We start from the raw sequence: 22,481 nt of genomic DNA on the forward strand, positions 1-22,481 counted from the left end.
CTGCTGGGAACATCCAGGGGATGCTCTGGAGAATCTGGATTCTCCTGGGAACATCCAGGGGATGCTCTGGAGAATCTGGATTCTCCTGGGAACATCCAGGGGATGCTCTGGAGAATTTGGATTCTCCTGGGAACATCCAGGGGATGCTCTGAAGAAGTTTGGGCTGTTGGGAACATCCAGGGGATGCTCTGGAGAAGTTTGGGCTGTTGGGAACATCCAGGGGATGCTCTGGAGAAGTTTGGGCTCTGTTGGGAACATCCAGGGGATGCTCTGAAGAAGTTTTGGCTCTGTGGGAACATTCAGGAGATGCTCTGGAGCATTTGGGCTGTTGAGAGTATCCAGGGGATGCTCTGGATAATCTGGATTCTCCTGGGAACATCCAGGGGATGCTCTGGAGAATTTGGGCTCTGTGGGAACATCCAGGGGATGCTCTGAAGAAGTTTGGGCTCTGTGGGAACATTCAGGAGATGCTCTGGAGCATTTGGGCTATTCAGAACATCCAGGGGATGCTCTGGATAATCTGGATTCTCCTGGGAACATCCAGGGGATGCTCTGGATAATCTGGATTCTCCTGGGAACATCCAGGGGATGCTCTGGAGAAGTTTGGGCTGCTGGGAACATCCAGGGGATGCTCTGTAGAATCTGGATTCTCCTGGGAACATCCAGGGGATGCTCTAGAGAAGTTAGGGCTCTGTGCTGGGCTTGGAAATCCAACCCCTGCCCTGGGGAGGGCTGGCAGCTCTGGCTCTCCTGTACAGCCACTGGCACCCAGAAGGAAACAATTCCTCCAGATCCACCTGGAAATTCCTTCTGCTCAGCCAGAATCAGCTCTCCTCAGCTCTCAGAGCCAGGGTGGGCTGAAGGTGCTCTTGGAGAGGGATTTGGGCCTTGAAGCAGTTTGGTGAAAGGCTGAGCCCAGGATAAAGCACTTTGTGCTTTATTTATTCTGAAAGGGTTCCCGTGGCCCTGGCTGCAGATGCACAGCTGGATGCAGGCAGGGATGTGCCAGCTGACAGGGAGATTGAGGAAAATATGTGTTAATAATCTGTCTAAGAAAGAAATTGAATAATAGATATAAATAAAAATAATTCCAGTGTTCATTGAGCTGAGGGAGAAGGAGAGGACACAGGGAAAGGACAAGGGGGAAGGGATTTAAGCAGCCAGAGGGACAATGGGAAGGAATTGTTCCCTGTGGGGCTGTTCCAGCCCTGGCTCAGGGTGACCAAAGCAGCTGTGGCTGCCCCTGGATCCCTGGAAGTGCCCAAGGCCAGCTTGGAGTGACCTGGGACAGTGGCAGGTGTCCCTGGATGAGCTTTAAGGTCCCTCCCAACCCAAACCATTGTGATTCCCTGATTATCCCTGAAATTCTGCTGGGGTTTGGAGGGGTGGGGTCCCCACCTCTCCCTGCAGCATCCCAGGGAAGGACTGGAGCAGAGACCCCTGGGTCTGAGCTGAGCCCAGCCCCGTGCCCTGCCCTCCCCTCTGCTAATGCCCACTCTTAAATGAAACTTTTTGAATTTCCTGCCCCAAGCAGCCCCAGGGAAGCTCTGGCAGAGCCCTGGCAAGGGGAATGGGGCTGGGGACCTGGCCCCAGCTTTCCCCTTGGGCTGCTGCTGGAATTGCAGCAGTGGCCAGGGCACAGGAGGAATCCAGCTTGTTCATGCTTTTTGAATAGGGTGGAGTTGAAATCCTGGGCTCCTGTACCTGTGGGTTTCCTTCTTTACACCCTGCTCTGGGTTTATCAGTTTGGCTCACTGCTGATCCCTGTCCTGGCAAGGAAACAGCCCCAGTGCATTTGGGATCCTGGTGTGCAGCACACCCTGCACACTGTCCAGCACCCCTCTGGGCTTCTGGCAGCATCTGAGCCCTGAAAGGATGGAGGAATATTGAAATTTTTGATTTCTAGCCATTGGATTTTTCAGTTCTGAAATCACTCTGCTGGTGTGAAATAGATATTGCTCTGAAAAAGAGGGAGAGCTTCAGGATCCTGATTTATTCTGCACATTCAGAGCACACCTTCAGCAGGCAGCCAAAGCCAGCCCTCCCCTCGTCCCTCTGATGGGGCTAATTCCCATAAACAACTTTGCAAATGAATTTGCCAGTTCAGCTTTGATCCCAGGTGGCCAAAAATTCCACCAGAATTCCAGTGGGTATCAAATGTCTGGGAACTGGGACTGCTTTGCTGGTGAGGCAACAGAATCAGGGGATGGTTTGGGCTGGGAGGGAGAGGGGAGTGGTGCTGACCCAGGGCTGGGGCTGAATTTGGGGGGCTGAGGCTGGGTTGGGGTGAAACATTGGGATTGTGCCGGTATTCCGTGGAAATCTGGGATTTCTGCAGAAGGATGATGGGGTTGGAGATGGTGGGAGCAGAGCTGGCCGAGGGCTGGAGCTGGTTTTGGGGAGCTGAGGCTGGTTTAGGGTGAAACATTGGGATTGTGGTGTTATTCCATGGAAATTCAGGATTTCTGCAGAGATTTCTCAGGGAGATGGTGGGAGCAGAGCTGACCAAGAGCTGGAGCTGAATTTGGGGGGGATGAGGCTGATTTGGTGAGAAAACATTGGGATGGTGGTGTTATTCCATGGAAATTCAGGATTTCTGCAGATATTTCTCAGGGAGATGGTGGGAGCAGAGCTGACCAAGGGCTGGAGGTGGTTTTGGGTGGGCTGAGGCTGGTTTGGTGAGAAAACATTGGGATTGTGCTGTTATTCCATGGAAATTCAGGATTTCTGCAGAGGGATGATGGGGTTGGAGATGGTGGGAGCAGAGCTGGATGTGATTCCATGGGAGAAGCCTTGAAGCAGGGCACAGAGCTCCCTGGAAATGCCCCTTGGAGGGTTTGCAGTGGAAAACAGGAGGCTGGCTGTGCCCCAAACACAGACCTGCTGCCTGGGGGCTCCTGGAAGGATCAGCCCTGCTTTCCAAGCTCATCCTGGTGCTCTCCTCATTCCCTCTGTGCATCCTGCCCCGTGGGACAGGGAGGGCAGCAGTGGGAGTCCCCAGCGGGGTCTGTGCTCCAAGAGAGGCGGCAGGGCTGGCAGGGAAGGGGATTTCTCCCTCTGGCACTCGGGGATCCGGTGGAAAACTGCGAGGAATGTTCTCTCAGCCGGGACCGGGAGAGGCACATTATCACGTCCTGAGCACTTGGGGGGAGAAAGTCCCTCACTCTGCCTCCCTCAAATGTTTAAATTAAAACAATCTGGCTTTTCTGCACTCTTGGATGCTTTCCCTGCTGACCTCAGGAGCTGGGATGGGAGGAGGAGCCAACAGACCCGAACTGGCTCTGGGCTTTTCTTTTTTTTCTTTTTTCCCCTCCAAGTCCTGAATCCCTGCAGGATGCACAAGAGCAGAACAATGAGGGCCATATCTGCTCTGCAAACATCCATTTTTTCCCCCCAGTTCTCTGCAATTAAGGAGCTGTATCAGGCAGCTGGGAGGCTGCAGGGAGCAGGCACAGACTTTTCCAAGCCCAGACATTCCCACAGCAGCCTGGGAAAGGCTGGGCAGGATCAGCAAAGCCAGGGTGCTGCAGAACCTTGGACACCATCCCTCAGTGTGGTGGGGTTGGGGGGTTTTCAGGATGAGGGAAGGGATGAGAAGCTTGACTTTATGTTTTAGAAGGTTGATATTAAGTATATAATATTAAGTATACAATATTAAGTATATAATATTAAGTATATAATATTATATTAATTATATTACATTAAATATATTAATATAATATAGTATAATATAGTATAATATAGTATAATATAGTATAGTTAATATAATATAATATAATATAATATAATATAATATAATATAATATAATATAATATAATAATGTTATATTATGTTATTACATTAAATTACATTACATTATATTATATTACATTTTTATCATATCATATATCATATAATATCATATCATAAGAAAATGATCTATTAGAACTACACTAAAGAAAGAGAAAGGAGACATCAGCAGGCTAGCAAAGAATGAATAATAAAACCTCAACACAACTAAACCCTAATTAGTCATTAAATAAAAACAATTCACATCAAGCCAATCAAAAATCCAGTTGTTAATAAACCATCTCCCAACCACATTCCACAACCATCCAATAATTGTTGTTTGCATTTCTTTGCTGAGACTTCTCAGCTTCTCAAAAGAAAAACCCTAGCAGGATTTTCATAAAATCAGTCAGTGACACCTCAGGATGCTGAATCCTTCATCCCCACATTCCTGACCCAGCTGTGCCCTCTGTGCTGGGAATTCTGCTTGGACTCTGATCCTGAAGGTCTTTTCCAGCCTCAGTGGCTCTGAAATTCCCCCCAGCGCTCTGCTCTGACCCTCTGAGGCTCAGGCTGAGTTCTGTCCTGGCCCGGAGCCCCTCCTGGGCAGAAATGGGATTTTTTGGCTCCCTGGCTGTGCCTCAGGCTCTTGCAGCCCTGCCCTGCTCCACGTGGAGCTGGGGGTGGATCCAGGGCTGGGAGCAGCCTCTGCTGGGCTGGGAATTTGGGAGGGAAGAATCAGGGCAGCATCACTCCTGAATTACAGAGCTTCCCTTCATCTCCTCCTGCTGCTGCTCTCTGCTGCTCCATGGAAATTCAGGATTTCTGCAGGAATCCTCTCTGCGCTGCCCGCGGGAGTTTTGGGGAGTTTTTCAGGATTTTACAGCCCTGGGTGGGATTCAGGGGAGGAAAGCACAGTGGGATTTCATATGGCAACGGGGATAACACCAAACTGCTCCAGATTTTCCCTGTGAAATAGGAACACAATTTTCCCTGTGAAATAGGAACACAATTTTTCCTGTGAAATAGGAACCAGAGCTGGGTTTGGGTGTGGAAATGCCCATAAAGAACTTTGGGCTCCTCTGCTGAAGGGAATGAAAATCCACAGCAATAAACCCTGGGATGCTGTGAGGCAGAGCCTGGGTTAAAGATGTTCTGAGGGGTGCTGAGAGCCCAGCAGGGATTCCCTCCCTTCTCCAAAGCCTTGGCCAGACAGGCTGGGGCCCTCCTTGCCCTGGGGACACCCATCCCAAACCCTGAACAAACATTTAACTCCTTTTAGCAGCCTGCAAACAGCTGAGCCTCTGCTGCTGTCCCATTCTGGTGGCCTGGGATGGAGCTTTTTGTGGAAAACCTCTGATTTTGGGGGAGTGAAATCTGCCCCAGCCTTTGCTCCAGCTCAAAAACCCAGAGTGGGATTTGGGGCTTTGTTGGGGTCACGTTGATGATTTTATTCTGACAAAGCCCAAACTCAGTTTTAGTCAATGGAAAATCCAAAAATAGATGTGGGAGATGAGAGGGAAGCTCTGTGAAACTGAACTTGGGTTCTCTGGTGCTGAGTGTCAAAAGTGCCCCAAGAAATTAATTTTGGGGGGATTTCCTTCCTGTTTTATTGAGCCAGGGCTGACAGTGGAGGCAGTGCAGACAGGTAGGGCAGGCCTGTGCAGTGTCAACTGCCACAGGAAAATGTGGAAAATTCTTCTAGCTGGGAATAATCATTGAGGAACCCTGGAGGTGAAATAACCCAGAGTTATTAACCCAGAGTTCAGGGATGGGTGTGAGGCAGGAGCTGCTCTGGAGCTGAGTTTGACCTGGGGTTGATGTGATTTTTATATTACCTGGGGTGATATCCTGGGGTTTCTATGAAATTATTCAATTATCTGTGCATGGCAGGGATGGGCTCACAGCTGGATCCTTCCTGCATCCCTGTCCTGGGGGGTTTGGGCAGGAGGAACCAGGAGAAGGTTCCAGACTCTCCCACCTGGAGTGCTGCCTGCAGCTGCTGTTGTGTTTTCTAGGATGATTTCTCCCTTCTCCCTGCTCTGGGATAACCTCTCAGCATGCTCATGAGGGGATCACTCTGAGTGATCTTTTTGCATTATAAAGACAACATTTCCTTTCCTGTAGCCATGGAAAATCTCCCTTCCCTCTGGGTTCAAAATGAGGGCACAGAAAAATGGGCTCAGATCAATTCTAAGCCCAGCACTAAGTTGTTTATGTGCTGTTTATTTAGTGATGAGGAGAACATCAAAATGCTCCATGTAGGAATCAATCTTCCTAAAATACAGGATAAAATTTGCTGATAACTCAGCATCTGCCTTGTCTCCAGGATCCTAAATATTTCCTTCCTCATTACTCTCCCAGTGCCTTTAACTCCTCAGTGTGCAGGGATTGCTGCAAAAACACCAACCACAACTTCTCCCTGCTCACAAATGGTTGGAAATGTCATCCTGTGCTTTTCCAGGTGCTGTAGTTGTGCTCCTCCCTCATTCCTTCCCTCATTTCTCCCAAATGTCCAAGTGGAAGGAAGGACAGAGGGATTCTTGTCTCAGTTCCACCCCAACCAGAGCAGGAGCTGAAAGGCAAACCCTAAAGTGTGACCCCAAAATTGGGATTTGCAGCAGGATGGAGCAGCTGTTCATGGGGAAAATGGGGTTGGGCTTGGTAGGGGGGGAATGCCTGGCAGGGAAGGATGGACTGGGGAGTCAAAGATGAATTTCATCATGGATTTCTCCCCAGCTGTGCAAGGCAGGGATGCAGCAGCTTCCCTGGGAAGGGCCTTGCAGTTGTCCTGCTTGTTCCCTGCCATCCCACTGCTCTCCAGGGAGTTCTGTATCCACCCCAAACCCCTTCCTGATCTGTAAGGAAATGATGTTGTGGGGCTTTTTATTTATACTGAAGTCCTGATAAATCCTCAGGCTCTTTGGAGATAGGAAAAAAGCTTGGACCTGATGATCCTTGAACCTGATATTGCAGAATTCTGTAATTTAAAGCTGGTATTCCAGAATTCTGTGAGGATAATTCTGTAATTTAAAGCTGGTATTCCAGAATTCTGTGAGGATAATTCTGTAATTTAAAGCTGGTATTCCAGAATTCTGTGAGGATAATTCTGTAATTGAAACCTGGTATTCCAGAATTCTGTAACTGCAGAAGTTGGGCAGGGTTGTAGGGAAGCTGCTCTGGTCAGAAGTTGGCAAAACTCCAGGGATAAAAGCTGGATTTGAGTGCCCAGGTCAGGGCAGGGGAGGAGAGAATTTCAGCTTAAAGAGCTCTGAAGGGAAGCTCTGAGTCCTTGGCACACCTGGAATTCTGGGGCAGTGGAAACAGCCACAGTGAATTCCTGGTCCCTGCTGTTTTCCTCCTGGTTCTGGGAATTCTGCAGAGCTCCAGGGAGTTTCCTGCTTTTTGTGCAGCCCCTGGGTGAGAGGCAGAGCTGAGAGATTTCCCAGGAGCACGAGCCCTGCCTGTGCTTTAAGGGGTTGATTTTGCACCCTGTCTTTTGCCTGGCTCCATGTCCACCCCTGCCATCCATCCATCCATCCATCCATCCATCCATCCATCCATCCATCTATCCATCCATCATCCATCCATCCCTCCATCCATCCATCCCTCCATCCATCCATCCCTCCATCCATCCATCCATCCCTCCATCCATCCATCCATCCATCCATCATCCATCCATCCATCCATCCATCCATCCATCCATCCATCTATCCATCCATCATCCATCCATCCCTCCATCCATCCATCCCTCCATCCATCCATCCACCATCCATCCATCCATCCATCCATCCATCCATCCATTCATCCATCCATCCATCATCCATCCATCCATCATCCATCCATCCATCCATCCATCCCTCCATCCATCCATCCCTCCATCCATCCATCCATCCATCCATCCATCCATCCATCCATCCATCCATCCATCCATCTATCCATCCATCCATCCATCCATCCATCCATCCATCCATCCATCCATCCATCCCATGCTTATCCTGCCAGCCAGGTTCTTTGGGATATCTCTGCAGATCCAGCCTCAACCCCTGCCAAAATTAAATCCTCTCCTCCCTCTGTGCTGCTTCCTTGGGGTGCTGCCTGTCACACTCCTGGGCTGCATTTCCAAAAAAATCATCTTGGATTCAGCTGCTGTCAAATGAAACTATTTAGGCTGGAAGAGACCTCCCAGTCCCAGCCCTAAATCATGGCCCAAAGTGCTCTGTCCTTCCAGAGCATCCTTGGCAGCGCTGGGAAGGGTTTCTGGTCCTGCTTCCCTTCCCCTGGGGGTGATTTTGGGAAGGGTTTCTGGTCCTGCATCCTTTCCCTGGGGGATTTTTTGGGAAGGGTTTCTGGTCCTGCATCCTTTCCCTGGGGGATGTTTTGGGAAGGGTTTCTGGTCCTGCTCCCTTCTTGGGTGATTTTGGGAAGGGTTTCTGGTCCTGCATCCTTTCCCTGGGTGATTTTGAGAAGGGTTTCTGGTCCTGCATCCTTTCCCTGGGTGATTTTGGGAAGGGTTTCTGGTCCTGCATCCTTTCCCTGGGTGATTTTGGGAAGGGTTTCTGGTCCTGCATCCTCCCCTGGGTGATTTTGAGAAGGGTTTCTGGTCCTGCATCCTTTCCCTGGGTGATTTTGGGAAGGGTTTCTGGTCCTGCATCCTTTCCCTGGGTGATGTTTTGGGAAGGGTTTCTGGTCCTGCTTCCCTTCCCTGGGGGATGTTTTGGGAAGGGTTTCTGGTCCTCCATCCTTTCCCTGGGGGATTTTTTGGGAAGGGTTTCTGGTCCTGCTTCCCTCCCCTGGGTGATGTTTTGTTGGTCTGAGTGCCAGGCTGTGCTAGGCACAGGAGAAATGTCTGGATCCTGTTTTACCTCAGTGTTTTCCAAAGCCAAAACCTGGAGGTGAGCTTGGCACAGCCAGCTCTGGATGTGACAACAGCTTTGGGAGGATTTTGGGGCATTCCTGCCCCTTCTCTGCTCCCCAAAATCTGTCCCAGGGCCAGGGGGACATTGGTGGCCATCCACAGGGACTGCCAGGGCCAGCCCAGGGCTGGGAACTGGGGCAGGTTCTGGTGCTTGGGGGGGGGAAGTGATGATGCTTTTGGGGTGTGAAAACTTCCAGTTTCAGGTTTATAAAGGAGGTGTTTAATTAAGCCTTAATGAGGAATATGGGTGATTAGGGAGAGCTCTGCTGATTGCTCAGGAACTCTCCCTTCACTCTCCCTGACCCCTGTGACCCTGCTGGAGCCCTTTGTGTTATCACCCTGCTTATCAGAACAGGGGAAAAGAAATCTGCAGGGAATTTTGGGAGCCTTTGAAGCATTTAAAGGGATAATGCCAAGGTGAATTCCCTGTGCTGTGGAGAGAGCAGCTGAAGAAGGGGTGGATGTGGCAGGTATTGATTTCTTTGCTGCTTTTTTACTCATCTGTGGCAGGTATTGCTTTCTTTGCTGCTTTTTCCTCCTCTGTTTCCAACCTGCTGCTTTCTTTGCACCCTTTGGAAGGGTGAGAATGATGTGGGCTCTGCTTGTTCTGGAGTCAAGACACGGGCAGAGGACAAATCAACCCCAATCTGCTCAGTGCAGTGATGTGGGATTGATCCTTTGCAGCCAAAAACCTCCTGTGGGGCTGCAGAATTCACTGCAAGAGCAAAATCTCTCAGCCCTGGAGCTTGGGGCGCTGATTTTTCTGCTGGAGGTGCCCAAGGTGGCTGTGCTGGATCTCATTTGTGTCTCTGTGCTGTGATTTCACCCTGTACATGAATGGTTTTATGCTGTGTTCTTAGAGAAATGGGATTTTTTTTATTTATTGCCCATCTCTTAGAGCCAGGTTCTGCCAGCCTCATTAAGGAAATTGCCAGGGAGCAAATTGGGATTGTTGGAAAGCAAAGCCAAGTGTTCTTCCTCAGTGGGATTTGGGGTCTGGAAGGGTTCTGTGGGGAGCTTCTGCACTAAACCTCCCCTCTGAAAGCAGATTTATTTCCAAAGCTGGGCTTGGTTTGTTTCCCTTTGGAGAATTCAGCTGTCTGATGGCAAACTGGCTCTTCAGTGTTATCAAAAAGCAAAATAAAATCAAAATGTGGTTACTGGTCCTTCCCTGCAAGGCAGTGATGGGAATATTGAGTTTTATCTCTTTTTAAATACATTTCACAAAGTTGGAAGGGATTTAGGAGCCAGCACCTAAAGCAACAATGGGAATGTTGAGTTTTTGGGGTTTTTTTAATAGATTCCAAAAAATTGGGAGGGATTTAAGAATGAGCACCTGAAGTACTGATGGGAATGTTGAGTTTTATCAACTCAGTGATGGGAATGTTGGGTTTTTATATCTTTTTTAATAGATTCCAAAAAAAAAAAATCCCTTTTTTAATAGATTTGAGAAAACTGGAGGGGGTTTAGGAACGAGCACCTGAAGCAATGATGGGAATATTGAGTTTTATCTCTTTTAAAATACATTTCACAAAATTGGAAGGGACTTAGGAACAAGCACTGATGGGAATGTTGAGTTTTATCAACTCAATGATGGGAATGTTGAGTTTTACCAACTCAGTGATGGGAATGTTGAGGTTTTTCCCTCTTTTAATAGATTTGAGACAATTGGAGGGGATTTAAGAACCAGCACCTGAAGCAGTGATGGGAATGTTGAGTTTTATCAACTCAGTGATGGGAATGTTGAGTTTTATCAACTCAGTGATGGGAATGTTGAGTTTTATCAACTCAGTGATGGGAATATTGAGTTTTTTCCCTCTTTTAATAGATTTGAGAAAATTGGAGGGGATTTAGGAACCAGCACCTGAAGCAGTGAAAGGGATTGGAGGCTGGAACAAGTCAGGAAGGGAAAGTTCTCTCTGGAGACTCAGCACAAAGGGATTAAAGTGTTGAAGATTTGCTCAGGTTGCTGAATTTCATCACATTTTGTGTGGGATTTGAGAGTCCAGGTCTGCTTCGGGTGCCCTGCAGGAATTCTGGGGAAGGCTTATCCCAAAAGCTGCTGTGTGAAGCAGAGAGGCCTAAAAATGCCAATTCCAGGGGTTTTATTGAAGCCAAAAATTCCAGTTCCAGAGTTTCATCCTGAACCAGCCACGAGTGGGCATTTCTGACCCTTGACAGAGCCCTGCTCCATCCCATGTCCCAATCCCAGTGGGATTTTCCCAGGGGAGCAGCAGGGCTGGGACATCTCTCCAGTCCCAGCAGCACTGACAAGGAGAGCTCAGAGATTTTTATAACTCTCATTGGCCCCTAATTAGATGTTTGATGCCAAAGTAATGATCATAAAAGGCTCTTTATTTCAAACAAACCCATGTGAATAATTCTGTAAATATTTGTCTGGGCCAGCCTTGGGTTGAGTCCTGGGAAAGCTTTTTGGATGAGGATCTTGGATATTTCTCGTTGGCTTTTATAGGAGCATATTTCAATTTTTTGGGATGCTATCTTTGGGTTTGAGTCCTCCTGTGGGGAGAAGGGAAGACCTGAAATGACATCTCAGCTCTTAAATGCAGCAGATATTTCCAATGTCACCTTGTAACCAGTTTAATGGGGAATATCTGAAAGGAGGGAGGGGAAAGAACACGCAGATGTGACCCAGATTTCCTAAAACCACCCCTTGCAACCCCGTTGTGGCAGCTGTGGCTTCCAGGCAGATGGAGCCAGGATTTTATAGGAATATTGGTGAGGAGAGATCCATCAGCTCTTGGAGTGGTTGTGAGGGATGGGGTTGGGATCCCATGGAGGGGTTTGGATTCCTATTTTGGGGGTTGGGATCCATTGAAGGGGATCCATGGAGGACTTTTTATCCCCATGGAGAGGTTTGGATCCCATGGAGGAGTTTGGATCTCGTGGAGAAGTTTGGATCCCTGTTTTGGGGATTTTTATCCCCATGGAGGGTTTGCATCCCTGTTTTGTGGGGTTTTATCCACGTGGAGAAGTTTGTATCCCATTTAGGGGGGTTTTTATCCCCATGGAGAAGTTTGTATCCCATTTTGGGGGGTTTGTATCCCATGGAGAAGTTTGGATCCCTGTTTTGGGAGTTTGGATCTCATGGATGGGTTTGGATCCCTGTTTTGGGGACTTTTATCCCCATGGAGGGTTTGGATCCCAAAGAGAAGTTTGGATCCATGTTTTGGGGGTTTTTATCCCCATGGAGAAGTTTGGATCCCATTTTGGGGGGTTTGTATCCCATTTTTGGGGGTTTGTATCCCATGGAGAAGTTTAGATCCCTGTTTTGGGAGTTTGGATCTCATGGAGGGGTTTGGATCCCTGTTTAGGGGATTCAGATACTGTGGAGGGTTTGGATCCCTGTTTTGGGGTTTGTATCCCATGGATAAGTTTGTATCCCATTTTTGGGGATTTGGATTCCTGTTTTGGGGTTTGTATCCCATGGAGAAGTTTGAATCGCTGTTTTAGGGGGGTTTGTATTCCATTTTTGGGGGTTTGTATCCCATGGAGAAGTTTGGATCCCTGTTCTAGGGGGGTTTGTATCCCATTTTTGGAGGTTTGTATCCCATGGAGAAGTTTGGATCCCTGTTTTGGGGTTTGTATCCCATGGAGAAGTTTGGATCCCTGTTTTAGGGGGGTTTATTTCCCCTGCAGAGGTTTCTATCCCTATGGAGAGGTTCCTATGCCGCGGCAGGTGGGATGGGGAGGGAGGAGCTGGCTAATTAGCTCAGTAATTAGCTGTGATTGTCATGGAGATGCCACTCGGGGCCTTTATTGGGGTTGCCGAGGAGCAGAGATCACAGAGCTCTGTGGGGCTGCCCTAATCCCTCTGGATATGCTCATTTGATGGGAGCAAACCCTCTCCCTGAACCAGGGGGATGAATCCCTGGATTTAATGCAAAAACACCCCCAAAAGTGCCATTTCTGAGCGAGGAAATACACCTTGCACTCGTGTTTTATTTAGAATAAAATTTTTAAAAAGGGAAAGGAATAGGAGCTGGATGTTGTGCTCGGGTGAGCCTCTGCTGCGTGTTTGGGATCAGCAGGTTCTGAATTATCATAAAAAACCTCCTCTGGCCTACAGTAAAATAACATTCCCTGGCGATGTTCACAAGGAAATCCATCTAAACACCTAATTGGGAGCGAGACCCGCCGGATAAATGTGGATTAGAAGTGAGAAAATCACCGGGAAAGCCGAATTGAAGTGAATTTCTCCCTGCTCTCAAAAACATCCCTTGAGGGCATCGCAGCTCCTCGGGGGCTGAGAAGGGATGGAATTCAGTTAATTCTGAGAAGGGATGAAATTCAGTTAATTCTGGCCTTTTTTTCCTCCTGCTCTTCCCTGTGTGGGTTATGTAAACTCAGGAATTAATGCTCCGGAGGCAACTTTGGGAAACAAGCTTCAGGAACACTTCTCATGAAGTCAAGCAGGTATTAATTTGAAATTTGCCTGCTGGCTGTGATTTTTTAGGGGTTTTTTTTGAGGAGAATCAGATATGAACTAAATGCACAGAGCTGGTTGGTTTAAGCATCTGCAGGAAATAATTGGTTTTACATTTCTCTCCCCTTGTCGAAATAGTGGAGTGTAGAGTAGGGCTGGAAATAATTCAAGGTTGGGGATTTATTTTTTTTTTTTAAATCATCCAATGAAATATTTAAAAATGAAATTACTTCTGCCTGCTCCCATTAACTTTACAGACAACTGAGAAACCTGCAGTGCATGAAAATGAGTTCCTGTATTTTTGGGAGCATCCCAGCCCAGTTTACCTGGGGTGGGGCAGCGCCCGGGGGGGATTTGCTGCCTTTGAAGTGGAGCTGTGATGGGCGAGGCTGAGCCCAGCCGGGGTTTAGCGGGCTGGAAGTGATGCTAATTCTGCAGGTGCTTGTGTTAATCTGCTTAATTAAGCTTAGGGCTGGCCCCTGCACTCGGCAAAGGGCTGGGCAGCGCTCTGGGAAGGAAGGGGAAAGGGGTTTATTCTGGTTATTGCCACCTGATTTCTCCATTTTGGCTGCTCTTTCCAGATTTCTTGGGTTAGAAAAATAAGATGCTCCTTGTCCTTCTTGTCCCCTGTGTCCTCACACCCCAGGGTCCAGCACATCCTGATCCTGATTCTCCAGCATCTCCCACTTCCCCTGAGAGCTGCTGGAGGATGCTGAGAGGGAACAGGATCCTTTGCTGTGGGGTTTTCCTGGGAGCAAAATTCCATTTAAAAATGGTTTCTGGTGCTTTTTGATACCCCTGAAGTGCTGGGGGATGTGGTTTAGGTTATCCTCCAAGGCTGTCCAGCAGAGCTCTCCAAGCTCCCCCCTCCACACGGAGCAGGAATTTCTGGGTCACTGTGACATTTTGGGAAGTGCTCCAGCCCCAGTTTCCTTCCTGGCAGGAGCTTTGCCCTTTGAACCACTGAGGGTGGAATTTTGGGAGTTGGGAAAGCTCCAAACTCCCTCCCTGAGCAGATCCAGGGATGGCTTTAGGAGCAGCTCCTGAAAACCAGCCCTAAAAGGATGCAAGCTTTGTCTCCCTCATCCCCAGATTCTGGCTTTTTACACAAAATCAGCTTAAAAAATCAGTTTAAAAAATCATTGCAAGGTCCCTGTATTGCCTCAGCCCTCAGGGAGCACCTGGAAATGGAAAAAGAGAGATTTCCAAGAGATGGAAATCACACCCAAGGATTCTGCCTTGCTTCCCAAGGAAACCTTGGCACCTCTCTGCAGGGGGAACATTGAGGTTTTCCGAGATTTTTGACAAGGGGGGATGGCTCAGAACCCACCCAGGGCAGGTTTAGGTGGGATGGGATGGGCTGGGAATTTTTGGATGGGTTGGGATGAGGAAGTTTGCGACGGTAGAAGGAGATTGGGATGGGATGGGATGGGATGGGATGGGATGGGATGGGATGGGATGGGATGGGATGGGATGGGATGGGATGGGATGGGATGGGAGCAGCCCCGTGGGATGTGAGGGGAGCAAGGGCAGCCCCAGGAGCTGCTGATTCACCTCATTCCTCTGATCCTACTCCTCAAATTCCCCTGAGCACTCAGGGATGTGGCTCAGAGGGTGACTCAGGCTCTGCCCTAAAAGGACTTTTTGCTCCATGGATGGGGTTTTTCCTTCAGCAAGGAAGAATTTTTCCCTTCGACCTGCCCTGGAAATCCAGGGAGGATCCCACAGATCCCTGCTGGGCTGTGGAGCTGCCCAGGAGCAGGGAAAGGGAAATGTTGTGCCTTGCACCCCCAGAGCTGCCCCTGTTCCTGGTCCCTGGGGGGTTTTTCCCAGGATTTGTGCATTTGGGGTGGGAGCAGCTCCTTGGAAATGATGAAACCCCTGGGGTGGTGCTGCTGTCCCCAGGGTGGGTTTGGGTTTGTCCCCTGGCTGGGCAGGGCCATGTCCTGGCTCCCAGGGGTTGTCCTGGAACAGCTCATCCTCCTCCTCCTCCTCCTCTGAGCCATCCCTTCACTGCTGGATTCTTCTTCCCCCTCCTCATGGAAAATCCCAAATATCTTAAAACGAGCAGGATTTCTGCTGTCCTCGAACAGGGCTGGGATTTCCCCTCAAATCCTCGACATTTTCCTGATTTTTGGGTGTTGTATCTGTAAATTTTGCAGATTTTCATTATACCCCATGAAGGAAACCTTGCTCTTTGCTCACTGTTAGCTGCTAACACCATGGCTGCCACAAACCCAAATGATTGATCATTAAAAAAAAAAAAAGGATTTCTACTCAAAGGAACAGGGATTATTTGATTTTTTTTTAAATTTCATGGAGTCTCTGAGCTGCTCCAACGTCAGTTCTGGGTTTCTTTCTTTTCCTTTTGGGATTAGATGCAGGATCCTTCCAATCTGACTCTGCATAATGGTTTCCTTTGTTCCCAGTTGGGACCATTTGGGCTTTTTTAAAAGAAAAAAAATAAATAAATAAGGGGATGCCATGAGTCATGGGTGAAATATTCTGCAATCTGGAGCAGTGTGAATTGACACAGCTCTGTGGTAGCTCTGGGGAGGAGCAGATGAGTTCTGACCCCTTCCATAGCTGCCTTTTTTTTTTTAAATTTAAATTCCCTCTATTCTACCCCTTCCTAAGGAACAACCTTTAATATCTTCAATCCTGCAGCTCACATTCTTCTCTTCTCCTCCTTAAAATGCCTTTTCTCTTTGCCCAAATAAATAATTGTGTTTTATTGGGCTGTTGGGATGCTGAGGAATTTCGGAGGCTCTGTTAAGCCCATCCAAAGGATGCTGGAGCAGCAGCAGCAGCAGCTGGGGCCTGATATCCTTATTTTAGGCCCTGCTTTAGTCAGTCATCCCAGGGCTGCAGCCAGGTCAGCTCTGGTCAGAAGTGTTTAGATAAGGAGTCAAAATTGTTGAAATCCCAGGAGCCTGAAAAGGAGACTCCCAGCTCCTTAAAAAAACCATCCCTAAGGGGAAGCAACTTCCAGCCCTCACTTTTATTTCTTCTGGATCTGCCACAGGAACTCTAGGAATAATAGAATATCCCTAAATTAGGCTGGAATATATAAATATCTCCTGGTTTTGATTCCAAATCCAAGCCCAGATGTTCAAGGCAACCTCTGGGGAGTGAAGAACCCAGAGGAGAGGGCAGTGCCCTGCCTGGGCTGGGCCCTGCAGAGGCAATAATTGAGTGTTTATTTAGGGCTAAGAATAGCTTGGAGAAGGACTGGGAGGCTGGTGAAGCTGGAAGGGGAAGGAGCAGCAGTCCCTGTGCCATGGGGATTCTCTGCTTCTTCCTGGGGCACCCTGACCCTGGGTGGGATTGAAGCTTTGGAGTCTCCAAGGGCTCCTCCTGTCCCTCCTCAGCACTTTTTTTTTCCCATTAAAAATCTGGGACAGCTTCTGTGTGAGGGTGGGGAGGCCCTGGCTTGGGTTGTCCAGAGAAATTGTGAATTCCCCATCCCTGGAAGTGTCCAAGGCCAGGCTGGACAGGGCTGGGAGCACCCTGGGGCAGTGGAAGGTGCGCTGAAATTCTTTTCACTGCTCCTGAAATGATCCCTGTTGGATTAGTTTCCTGCCACTGCTGGCTGGGAGATAAATGACAATTTTCTGTTCATATCCAACAAAAACCATCCCAGCCTGGTGGGAGTGCTGGTAAAGGGTGAGGAAGTTGCAGAGGGCACCTGGAATGAGCTGGGAATGATTTTCCATTCTCCACTTCATGGGAATGATTTTCCATTCTCCATTCTCAACCCCAGCGTGGCTGAGAGCTGCATCAGAAAGCCCTGAAGGGTTCTGTGATGCCCTTTGCCTGCTCCAAATCTGAATATGGAAGAGAATTCTCCTGTCCCAGGCTGCCCACCCCTCCTGCAGCCCCCAGATGTCTCAGTCAGGGCAGCTGTGCACAGTAAATTTGAGTCTCCACGTGAATTTTTTTCCACTTTGAAGAGTGGAAGGCAAAAAGATGAAGATTCCAGGAAATCCCCTGAATTTTGTCAGGTTTGGGATGGGAGGGACCTTCAAGCTCATCTCACTGGAACCTTCCCTAGGCCAGGCTTGGCAGAGCTCAGCCCATGCTCTGTTCCAAAGCCTGGCTTTTCCTTTGGCCCAGGGCTGCCCAGTTCCCTGCACTGGGAGAACTGGGAATGCCCCCAGCTCTGGGGAGCCCCAGGAGCTCCTCAGCCCAGTGACAGGTTCCAACTCGGTGGCTTTCCTCGGGGATGGGGATTTAATTAAAGACCTTGAAAAATGAGATTTGTTTTGAGGTCTGCTGCCTGCAATTTGTAACTTTGCAGGCACAGGGAGCACAGATTTGCACAGGGAACACATCAGTGGCTTGTGGCAGGGCTTTGGGGGGGGTTCAAGGTGTTAAAAATGATTCTTACAGGCATAAATATGGCTTAGATGGATGACTTCTGGCTGGGGCTGGGATTTGCAGCGTGCTCTGCAGGAGCTGCAGCTCCCATCTTGCACTGAATTTCTTTCCATTGGGTTCTTGGGGTTTTCTGTAGGGTTTTTTGTTGTTGTTTTTTGGTTTGATGTTGTTTTGTTGGTTTGTTTTTTTGGGGTTTTTTTTGAGGGGGTGAATAATATCGAATTCTTTTCCTTATTTTCCCTTGGCCAGGGAAGATGGATTTAGGAGGGGAAACCCAAAAATTAGGATGGGGAAATGAAACTTTGGGTAATGATGGAGGGGAGAAAGTATTTCCCTGGCCTGCAGTGGCTGGCTGTGCTGAGCTCTGTGACTGACAGGTGGAATGGATTGAAATGAAATCCTTGTTTGTTATTGCACACATCCTGAAGGATCAGCAGGGTTTAAGGCATCTTTGCCTCTAAAAATTTGCCTTCAGGAACAGTCAGGGGAAGGAGGGCTGAAAGCACATTTCAGCTGAGTTGAAGGCTGTGCCAGCTGCCTGATTTGGAGCCCAGCAGTGCCACCCCTGTCGTCCCCTAATTCTTCTTTCTCCTTTTCTCTTTGCAGCTGAACCCGCAGACCTGTTGAAGGTGTTAGATTTTCATAATTTACCCGATGGTATCACAAAAACCACGGGGTTTTGCACAAGCAGAAGATCTTCAAAAGAAGCAGATGTTGCTTACAGAGTAACAAAGGATGCTCAGCTCAGTGCCCCAACAAAGCAGCTGTACCCTGGTGAGTCCAGCTTTGATTTGTCCCGTGGAAATGTCTGGTTTCTTCCTTTCCCCAGCGTGTTTGCATCGCTCCTGCTGGTTCAGGGGGCTGCAGGTTTCCAGCCATCCAATAATGTCCTTGTGTCCCCGTGTTTGCACGAGGTGGTGGCTGTCACAGTGCCACCTCTGCCCCCTCAGACTGGGAAATTCCTCCTCTCTCACCCCCAGCTGGGGACAGAGGCAGAGCAGCCCGGGCTGGGTTTTGTTCTGTGCTCAGTGGGGTCTGGCTCTGGGGCTCTGCTGTCTGCCCTAACACAAATAATCACCAGATAAAAATAACTGAGGCTGGCCCACAGGAACAGATGTCCTGAGAAAAGCTGTTTGGAGGGATGGGAGGCTCATCAGAGGAAGGCACAAAGCCCTTGAAGAGCGCTGCCCATTTCATTGCTGCCTGAGCTGAATTTTTCAGGCCAAGGCATTATCACTGTGTGTTTGAAAGAAGAAATTATGGGCCCAAACGCCTGCCCTGCCTGAGAGATGCTGTCAGCACCGGAATTCTTCCTCCCCAAGCCAGCCAGGGGTCCCTGATCCACCTGGGGGAATGCTGGGGGTGGGCATGGCAGGGCTTGGGTGAGAAAAGTGCCCTTGGTGAGGCAGGTTTGGCAGGGAAGGGGAAAAGGGGGAAAGGAAAAAGGGGAAAGGAAAAAGGGGAAAGGGGAAAGGGGAAAGGGGAAAGGGAAAAGGAAGGGGAAAGGGGAAGGGGAAAGGAAAAGGAAGGGGAAGGGGAAAGGAAAAAGGGGAAAGGGGAAAGGAAAAAGGGAAAAGGGGAAAGGAAAAAGGGGAAAGGGGAAAGGAAAAAGGGGAAAGGGGAAAGGAAAAAGCGGAAAGGGGAAAGGAAAAAGGGGAAAGGAAGGGAAAAGGGGAAAGGGAAAAGGAAGGGGAAGGGGAAAGGGAAAGGGGGAAAGAGGAAAGGGAAAAGAGGAAAGAGGAAAGGGAAAAGAGGAAAAAGGAAGGGGAAAGGGAAAAGAGGAAAGAGGAAAGGGAAAAGAGGAAAAAGGAAGGGGAAAGGGAAAAGAGGAAAGGGAAAAGAGGAAAAAGGAAGGGGAAAGGGAAAAGAGGAAAGGGGAAAGGAAGGGGAAAGGGAAAAGGAAGGGAAAAGGAAGGGGAAGGGAAAAGGGGAAGGGGAAAGGGAAAGGGGAAAAGAGGAAAGGAAAAAGGGGAAAGGGAAAAGGGAAAAGAGGGAATGGGAAAGAAAGAAGGGAAAATGGAAAAGAAAGGAGGAAGGTGGGTGCTTGTGCCTGGTGTGGGATTTAAGCAGAGCAGGCACACACAGCCTCCCCCAGTGCTTGGGAGGGGATGAAAGCATCGGCTGAATCAGAGCTAATGGGCTGTGCCACCATCAGTGTTCTCAATTAACCAGGGCATCCCTCAGCCCCAGCCTGGCAGAGGCACAAATGAGGACTTGGAGGATGTGCTCCCAGCCCTCCCCTCCTGTGCTTCCCTCATTGCTGAGGTTATTTCCAGCCTTCACCAGGATCCTGCTGTGACAATAACTGTATTTAATCCGTGGTGAGCAGGAGCACAGGCTGGGTCTCACCTGAAAACTGAGCCTGATGTGAGGACAGATGAGAGCAGGCTGGGCTTCATTGCACAGGCAGCCCTTAGCAAAGGAGCTGCTCAGTCTGGCCTAAAGCTGGGCTTAAATGCCTGCAGAATAACAAACCAGACCCTAAATTTGTCTTTATTGCTGCCCAGGGCAGGGAAGTTCTTTCTGATCACAGATCAAGTCATGGTGTGCCCAGCTGGACAGGCTGTGCCTTCCTGTCCCTTCCTGTCATGGTCCTGAAATGAGTTAAAGTGTCAGGCCTGGTGTCTACAAGCTCCAAAGTGTTCAAAGGAAACGTTCCAGTTTGGAATATCCAGCTGGAGTGGATTTGAGAGCTTGCCAGCAGTTTCTGTAGCCACTGGGGAGCCTTGCCTGGTCACTTTTATGTAATAGAAACCAGCAAATGGTGGTGGACTGGAGGGGTAAAAACAAGGCTGGAATATTCTGGGTGATTGTTCAACCAGGGATTGGATCAGAGCAGGTCTGACATAGGGAACTCGAGCACAGAGAGATGAATCCTGGTCCCAGGGGAGAGCTGAGTCCTGGGGAAATCTGAATCCTGGTCCCTGGACAGAACTGAGTCTTGGTCCCTGGAGAAAATTCAATCCTGGTCTCAGGAAAGAGCTCAGTGTTGAAGATTTTCTTGGTTGTCCCTTTTATTCCTTATTCCTTTTATATCCTGACCCTCACTGAGTTCTTGGTTTGCTTCTTCCTCGGCTGGGAAGATCAGGATGGAGTTATGGAGCAGCTTTTGCATCGTTTCACCTCCTGGACACCCATGGGGTGTTTGAAGCAGCTCAGTCCCACTCTAAAAACTTCCAGAGTCCTTGAGGCTCCTCTGCTGCTTGCTCAGGGAATAGGGGAGAGCCAAGTGAAGAACTCACAGTGTTTTCCAGCTGATCCATGGATGTTTCATCATCTCCTTAACGAGATGTGACTTCAGCTCCCACCCCCAGATGAGAGAGGGGACAAAGATAACAAGGAAATTGCAGGGCAGTGTCCCAGGGGAATGTGGCTTTGGGGCTTTTGTGTCACCAGGAGGGTGGGTTGGAGCAGAGCTTTCCCTCTCTGCTCCACAGCACCCTTGGCAAACGTGCTCTGCACAGAATATTTTCTGCTAATTAGAAGCTGGTGCTTTTCTAAGATGTAATTTCATGGGCTTTGCATTCTGCTGCCACAGCCAGCAAAGCAAGATGTATGTGTGTGTATATATATTTATACACACACACACACACACAAAACTTGTTTTTTCGTGCTCAAAGGAGTGAAAAAAAAATTCTGCTGAGATGCTTTTTGTCCTGGCTCCCTGAAGAAGTCCTGCTTCCCAACAAAATCTGTGCTTTTCCAGGAAGAAAAGCAAGAGAAAAAGAGGCAAGAAAGGCAAGGGTTTCAGTGGCAGCCAGCAAAATGTCATCTGTGTGCTTCCATCAAATTTGCAGTTGTCATTTGCCTTCTCAGAAATCTCTGTTAGGGCCTGAACAGTCACCCCTGAGAAAAACAAGTCATTGCTTGAGAGTCTCCTCAGCTGAAGGAAAAGGCCAGAAATTGGTGACACCATTGGAAACCAGCTTGGCTTTGAAGAGGAAAAGTGTAAAGGCTCAGGAAATGCCACTTTTCTCTTTGTGTTTGTGTCAGGAACGGGATCAGCTCACTGCTGTTCTGATTTTTGCTGTTCAGCAGCTGAAACTTTCCTGCCCTTTATAGATCAGGAGCAGGACTCTGGTTTAGGTTGTGTTTGGGCACACCTGGATTAGAAAGATCTCAGGAGCAGGACCCTGGTTTAGGCTGCGTTTAGGTACACCTGGATTAGGAAGGTCTCAGGAGCAGGACTCTGGTTTAGGCTGTGTTTGGGCACACCTGGATTAGGAAGGTCTCAGGAGCAGGACCCTGGTTTAGGCTGGTTTTAGATACACCAGGATTAGGAAGGTCTCAGGAGCAGGACTGGTTTAAGCTGGTTTTTGGCACACCTGGATTAGGCAGGTCTCAGGAGCAGGACCCTGGTTTAGGCTGTGTTTGGACCTTCTCCTGACCCAGGTGTGCCCAAACTTGCCCTGTTTTGAGGACCAAGGGGTTCCACAAGAGCCTTTAATCCCCGTGCTCAAGCAAGAAGCCGCTCAGCCTGACCCTGGCTCATCCACTGGAGCATCCCATGGGTTCAGCCATGCCCACCCTGGAGCTCCTGCAGCTTCAGCAGGACTGGGGGGTCCCCCCGTGCTGTGGGGGGTCCCACAGGGTGGTTTGGGGAGGCTTTGGCCACGGGGTGGGAGGAGGATGCCAGCCAGCCCCAGCGAGGGATGCGCAGCATCTCCCAGCGTGAGCTCGTTTGAGGAGTGAATCCACCAGGAGGGCTCCATCCTAAATTGCCTTTGTTGGAGGGGTGTCTCCATTGTTTTGGAGGGATTTGGGTCAATTTCTCCCTGCCTGGTGTATTTATGGCCACGTATTTATCAGTATTGGTGTGTGTGGGGATGTGTTTTCATCCCTCGTTCAGCAGCCCGGGTCATTTCTGCCTCTGACAGTGCAGGCATTGTTATTTTGCCAGGACAGCAGAGCAGTAACAGAGTAATGTCAGCTATAATTCATCCATTATGATTATTTGGGTTGAGAAA

General features: G+C 49.0%; 1 protein-coding gene across 1 annotated transcript in view; it reads left to right on the forward strand.

Annotated features, from left to right (window-relative positions):
- The window catches only part of COL5A1 (collagen type V alpha 1 chain), a 128,422-nt gene that overhangs the window by 8,028 nt on the left and 97,913 nt on the right, over positions 1-22,481 (forward strand). The window contains exon 2 of the mRNA XM_084219900.1: positions 18,121-18,288. Within this exon, the coding sequence (XP_084076026.1) occupies positions 18,121-18,288 (168 nt within the window). The remainder of the gene's footprint in view (positions 1-18,120; positions 18,289-22,481) is intronic.

This window comes from Fringilla coelebs (assembly GCF_963513975.1).
Source record: "Fringilla coelebs genome assembly, chromosome: 21".
NCBI classification, from domain to species: domain Eukaryota; kingdom Metazoa; phylum Chordata; class Aves; order Passeriformes; family Fringillidae; genus Fringilla; species Fringilla coelebs.